General features: G+C 48.9%; 1 protein-coding gene across 1 annotated transcript in view; it reads left to right on the top strand.

Annotated features, from left to right (window-relative positions):
• The window catches only part of MAML3 (mastermind like transcriptional coactivator 3), a 486,970-nt gene that overhangs the window by 467,825 nt on the left and 12,253 nt on the right, over positions 1-6,892 (top strand). The window contains exon 3 of the mRNA XM_021712078.1: positions 4,748-4,993. Within this exon, the coding sequence (XP_021567753.1) occupies positions 4,748-4,993 (246 nt within the window). The remainder of the gene's footprint in view (positions 1-4,747; positions 4,994-6,892) is intronic.

Here is a 6,892-nt window from a genome sequence, read left to right on the forward strand (position 1 = left end):
CTGCCCAAGGCGGACACCCGGGATCCGGCGCCCCCGCGGCCGCCCCCGCCGGCCCTTCGTCGCCGGCCGTCTTAGGGGGTCCCCGCTCCCCGGAGCCCGTGGTCTCTGGCCTGTCGCCCCAGCCCCCGGCGTGTGCTCGAAAACCCTGCAGGGACGTACAGCCTCCCGGGGCCGATGGCTAAGTCGACAGCTGGCTGTTCTTGGGAGGTATTTTTACCGCAGCTGGGGGTTTTTGGAAGTCGAGAACTGCCTCTCTGGGGGAGGCGAGTGTGTGTTTTCACACCTCCCACCTCACTCCAGCCCCTGGATGATTGCTAAGATCTTTTCCCTGGAGGGGGAGATTTGTAAAAGAGGTTCGTTGGTTTTGATTTCTTCCTCCTCCCGTTATTTCACTGCCGAGTGAGAGGGTTTGGAGAGTAATGAAGATCTATGTAGCCAATGGGATTTCTGGGGGGGAAGAGACTCTGTTAAGATTCTTGGTAGGAAGCAAGGGAGGTCTTTGGGCAGGGAGTGGAGAACAAGCCAGTAATTAAAACTAAAAATACTGCATCATTGGGCTTCAAGGCATTACATTTTGCATGACGAAAGCTCAGCCTGGCTTTCTCTGATTGCACAACGCACTGTGTGTCCCTTCTTAGAAACAAGAGCTCGTGGCTTGAAATCCTGGAATTTGACAGACTTTTTTTTCTTTTCTTTTCTTTTTTTGAGTCAAAATCTCACAGGGCTCACCGCAGCCTCCACCTGATGGGCTTCGGCAGTCCTTCTGCCTCAGCCTCCCAAGTAGCTGGGCCTGCAGGCACCCACTACCACACCCAGCTAGTTTTTTTCATTTACTGTAGAGATGCGGTCTTGCCATTTTGCCCAGGCTGGTCTTGAACCCCTGGGCTCAGGCAGTTCTTTGCCTCTGCCTCCCAAAGTGCTGGGGTTATAGGTGCGAGCTACCGCACCTGGCCTTTACAAACTATTTCTTACTAATTCCTCCTAAACTGGAAGTTAAAAGCCAGGTAAAAAGAACACGCTAGTGAGTGGTCTCAGCCAGCTTCAGCTGTAAGGCAGGTCACTCGGTGCGTCTTCTCACCTGGGAATGCACACCTGAGGCTGGGGCTGTGGTGTGCCTCACCCACTGTTGACCCCAGCAGAGCTTACCGGGAAAGTACTCAAGAAACTTTTCTTGGAAGGCAGGCCCCCGTGTGCACAGAGTCCTTCCTGCCTGGAGGTCTTCAGTGAGAAACCCCAAGGCAAAAACCCTGAGGAGGGACTCATTGGGGGAAATTTCTCATCCTGGGAAGTGATAACCTGACCATTCCTTTGGGAGGGTTTGTTCACACGCTGCTTTTGAAGTATTTCCCTTTGGCCCAGGAAGACAGGAACAAAAAGTGGTTTGATGTATCCAACATGGCCCTGTCCCTCCCCTCGGTGGTGGACAGAAGGCTGGGGAAGCAGCCCTTTACAACTTGGCACTTCTGGGTACACTCCCCAGCGGTGTGGGGCCAGTCAAACAGGACAAGTACATCTCCAAGCGCACAGAGATAAACGGGGCTGACTCAGACCAGGCCTCTCAAAAACATCAAGCTGAAGAAAACGTCTCATTTTCTATCCAACTCTCCGCCTTATCAAAACGGGAAAGTATCGAGTGCACCGAGACCCAGAAACAAACTGTGTATCTGTGTTTTTGCTGATTGGCTATTTACATTTCGGTGTGAATTTGTTAAAGTGTTAAGTCAATCAGCCATTTGTCTCTAAAGGTGGCAAGAAACAGCTTCATCCCATTGGAAGGGAGGGCTTGGGAAACAAGTAGCAAGCAAGTATTTAGGGGGAAAGGGAAGATCTGGAAGTTTCTAGGCACCTGCAGGGGTCAGCCATAAAGCAAACTCTTCGGCAACATAAATGTTCTGGGCATTTTTTGGTATAAGGTCTTTTTATTAATATCCCAAATATGTCAAAGTTCTCTGCCTAATAATTGTTTATTTACAGAAAAAATACACCAAGACAAAAACTTTTTTTAACTTCAGCTACAGCACTTACCTATAAAAATAAAATAAAATAGAACACAGGCCAGGCGTGGTGGCTCAAGCCCGCAATCCCAGCACTTTGGGAGGCCAAGGTGAGGGGATTGCCTGAGCCCATGGGTTCGAAAACAGTCTGGGCAACTTGGCGAGACCTCGTCTCTACAATAAATCAAAAAATTAGCTGGGCATGGTAGCATGTGCCTATAGTTCTGGCTACTTGGAAGGCTGAGGCGGAAGGATCGCCTGAGCCCAGCTGGTCAACGCTGGGGTGGCCATGAGCGTGCCATTGCCCTCCAGCCTGGGTGACAGAGTGAGATTCTGATGCCCAAAAAAAAAAAATGCTGAGCACAGTGGCTCATGCCTATAATTCCAGCACTTTGGGAGGCCAAGGTAAGGGGATTGTCTGAGCCCACAGGTTCAAGACCAGCCTGGGCAACTTGGTGACACCTCATCTCTACAATAAATCAAAAAATTAGTCAGGCATGGTTGCACGTGCCTGTAGTTCCAGTTACTTGGAAGGCTGAGGCGGAAGGATCATCTGAGCCCAGCAGTTCATGGCTACAGTGGCTGTGAGCGTGCCACTGCACTCCAGCCTGGGAGACAAAGTGAGACTCCGACTCAAAAAAAAAAAGAACGCAGTGCATTAACGAGAAGCACACTGTCTATTCAGTCTCCAGGCAGTTTTTAGTGGACACTTGACACCATGAACCCCGACTCTGGGAAGGACCTGAGCTGGTGGAAGGAATACAGAATTTCGAACCGCAATTAGCATTCCAGTTTTGCTAGTTTAGGTCTTCTGTGTTCTAGCTGTGTGACCCCGACTACTGCACTCAGCTACCTTAACTTCTGGGGTGAGAGAAGTCCTGTTTTGTTTGCTTTGCTTATTTTGTTTTGTTTGGGAAGGTGGAGGAAAGGGGAAAAAGCAACTGAAGGTGCCCGTTAGGTAAGTCATGTGTGGAGAGGAAGGCACGAATGTCTCAACAGCAGGCCATGGAGAACAGCTGGCCAGGTGGTGGGGACCCAACCCAGGAGAAACAGAGAAACTGCAGCTCTATGCTTTGAGAGGAAACTGCCAACATATTTGATGATGTATTGAAAAGGCAGCAAAGTAAAAAGAGGAAAACTATTACCATTCAGTTTGGATAAAAAAATTTTTTTTAAATAACTCTAGAGTTATTCACATTCATTTCTTATTATTTAAGTCTCACAATAGTGCCTCACAAATGACTATGTGTATATCCTTCTGGGTGTGCCCATTTAATTATTGTCAACTTCTCTACGTTCAGATAAATTGCTTAAAATGTTAATGAGTTAGAAGGAATATTTCTGCAGAATGTTCAGATAGTACTTGCCAATGGCAGGTATGCTTGCTAGAAAGAACAGGAAAAGAAGTGTCTAGAAACTGGATCTTATGGCACACACTACTCTTCCCATCAGCTGTTTTTCGATAATAGTCGATAGACTCCCCCAAGCACACTCTCCAAGTGGTGACCTGGGCTGTGTGGGATTAGTTTGTTACCACACTAACTCCTTTTTCCTAAGGATCAGTCCTTAAAAGTTATCATCCTTTGATCAACTGACATATAATTACAGAATCAAGGGTCCCAGTCCAACACCCCACATTTAAGTTACCTCAGGCATGTGAAACTCAAGTGTTTTTTTTTTTGAGTTGGAGTCTCACTCTGTCGCCCAGACTGGAGTGCAGTGACCGCTCCTGGCCACCGCAGCCTCGACTTGCTGGGCTCCGGCGATCCTTCCGCCTCAGCCTTCCGAGTAGCCAGAATTACAGGTGCACGCTACCACACTCGGCTAATTTTTTTATTTTATTGTACAGATGAGGTCTCGCCTGCCCAGGCGGATCTCAAACCTGCAGGTTCAGGCAATCCACTCACCTCAGCCTTCCAAAGGTGCAGGATTACAGGCTGAGCCACCGAGCCCAGCTTCAATTCTGTTTTCAAAGACATTGGGAAAAGACACAGCTTTGGTTAGTGTAAAACATTCCCAACTCTCACCATCAACAATTCTGACCAGCAGGATTTTTTAAAACATACCAGGGCCGCCCCCAAAAATGTATACACATTTTAAGAGATGGTCTCCTTTATCAGACAGGTCTGAACGCTGACGGTAACCACTCTGAGCATCTCTTATAACTGCAGAAGTCAAACGTGACTTGCATTCAACTTTTATCAGTATATATAGAGTATTACAATTTTAATCTAGTGTTTTCCTTTCTTGAAATGTATACATTTTGGCACTCTTTGTATATCACAGCTCTCAAATGTTGGAGTTAACTAGAATTGTATCAGACATCTGAGTTGTTGATTAATAATTTCCTGCAGTCTTCTGTAAAGGTCTGTCCTCCTTGCAAAGAAGATGTCCATTTTGGTCAAGTAGATAGTAAGGAACAGAATTCACAGAGAAGGTCAGGATGTCTTGCGTGCACCGGGCTTTAGGTGAGCTCGGCCCAAGGGCTTATTCCCTCTCCTTGAAAGACCACTGAATGTTAGTGGAAAACCCAGTCCACGTGCAACAGTCAGTCACATCCGAAACAGATTTCCACGCTCTCTTACTGTCCCCTTGTGGCCTCTCCAGTTCTTCCCAGGTAAGGCCAGGTTTGAAGCTGTTTTGATGAAAGCAGAATGTGTGCCACTCTGAATCCCCCAGAACCTCCGCTCCTCCCCTCCCGCAATGTGTCCTTGGGAGAATCCTGCATCTCTCTCTTTCTCTTGTCCTTCCAGGAGCAGCACCCGGTGGGGCTTCCCCGGACCACGGGCCCCATGCAGTCCTCCGTGCCCCCAGGCTCGGGCGGCATGGTCTCCGGAGCCAGTCCTGCGGGCCCTGGCTTCCTGGGCAGCCAGCCCCAGGCAGCCATCATGAAACAGATGCTCATTGATCAACGGGCCCAGTTAATGGAGCAGCAGAAACAGCAGTTCCTGCGGGAGCAAAGGCAGCAGCAGCAGCAGCAGCAGATTCTGGCAGAACAGGTAACATGCTCCTTGGCATGATTCATTCATTCATTCATTCATTCAGCATCTGCTGTCTGCAAGGGAGTCGCCGTTCATGGCCTCCGTCAAGACATGCACAGCCTAGCATTTCCTGGGATCACAGAAGAACCTGCAGAATTTAGATCTTTCCACGAGTTAGGCTTTCTCCTGTAATGAATTAGTTTGCTCTTAAAAGACAGGCTTTATCGGGTGCAGTGGCTCAGGCCTGTCACCCAGCACTCTGGGAGGCTAAGGCGAGAGGACTGCCTGAGCGCAGGGGTTTGAGACCAGCCTGGGCAACTTAGCGAACCTCATCTCTACAATAAATCAAAAAATGAGCCAGGCGTGGTGACATGCACCAGTAGTTCCAGCTACTTGGAAGGCTGAAGCGGATGGATCGCCTGAGTCCAGCAGGTTGAGGCTGTGGTGGCGGTGACCATGCCGCCACACTTCAGCCTGGGTGACAGAGTGAGACTCCAACTCAAAAAAAAACAAAACAAACCACAAAACAAACAAAACACAGGCTTCAGCCATCCATTTGAAGGCCTGTTGGGCAGAGATGTTTCTTTGATTCAGGCCAGACTCCTTTTTCTCTGATTTCTGGTACCAGGGTCTGCGTAATCAGCACCCAATGGGGAGGGGAGGGCTGTTTCCCCTTCTTCATAAGCCCTCATATTTCTAGCATGAAGACAAAAATAATAATAAATCAGAAAACTTTGTTTCTTGGAGGAAAGTGTCAGGAGGGGGCATTGAGGAGAATTCTATAGAATTGGTCATGAACAATGGACCGGGAACAGCAGCAGAACAATAGGACCCATAGAACCACCTGGAAACCTGAACTCAGGGTCACCGAGAGGGTGCAAACTTAAGAAAATTCCCCACGGCTTTCACAGCAGCTCAGGAGATCTGTGAGTTCCAGGAAGCCTGACACAAATACAGCTGTACCTTGGGCATCTTTGTGCACCTTTGCCTTATAATTCCTCCGGCTTTGAAAGAAAGTCTTCCCTGCAGACTGCTCCTGTAGGTTTCGATTTGTTCTGTTTCAGAGAGATGCCCGTGCCTGATTTAGTATTATCCCAGGGAAAGGCCCGAAGCTGTCCACCAGAGATCCCCGATGGCACCTGTGGGGGTCACCCAGGGCATCACACACAGCAGACTCTTCATGATAGGAGGAGTGAGGTGGTTATATAATGCTCAAGGCGCCATGTAGTGCTGCCTCCGCATCGTCCTTCTAGAATGTTACTAAGAGTATCAGAATTCTGGAAATTCGCCAAGCATCCACTTGTATATCTCGTGTATCTACATATGTACAAAATACTGCGAAGGAGACAGACACACGGAGGTCTCTGCTAACCACAAGCAGCAGTTCAAAGTAACACCAAGCCCAGGCACGGTGGCTCACATCTGTAATCCCAGCACTTAGGGAGGCTGAGGTAGGAGGATTGCCTGAGCTCAGGATTTCTTTTCCTTTTTTTTTTTTTGAGTCAGAGTCTCACTCTGTCACTCAGGCTGGAGTGCCACACTCACGGCCACCACAGCCTTGTCCTGCTGGGCTCAGGTGATTCTTCTGCCGCAGCCTCCCAAGCAGCTGGGACTATAGGCATTCGCCACCACACCTGGCTAATTTATTGATTTATTGTAGAGAGGAGGTCTCACCAAATTGCCCAAGCTGATCTCAAACCCAAGGACTCAGACAATCCTCTCACCTCAGCCTTCCAAAGTGTTGGGATTACAGGCATGAGCCACCATGTCCAACAAGCCCAAGATTTCTAGACCAGCCCAGGCAACGTATGGAGACCTTGTCTCTAAAAAACAAAAAAAAAGGCTGGGCTCGGTGGCTCAGCCTATAATCCCAGCGCTTTGGGAGGCCGAGGTGAGCGGATTGCCTGAGCCCGCGGG

The sequence above is a fragment of the Carlito syrichta genome, unplaced genomic scaffold (assembly GCF_000164805.1).
Source record: "Carlito syrichta isolate Samal-C Ts95f unplaced genomic scaffold, Tarsius_syrichta-2.0.1 Scaffold303049, whole genome shotgun sequence".
In the NCBI taxonomy this organism is placed as follows: domain Eukaryota; kingdom Metazoa; phylum Chordata; class Mammalia; order Primates; family Tarsiidae; genus Carlito; species Carlito syrichta.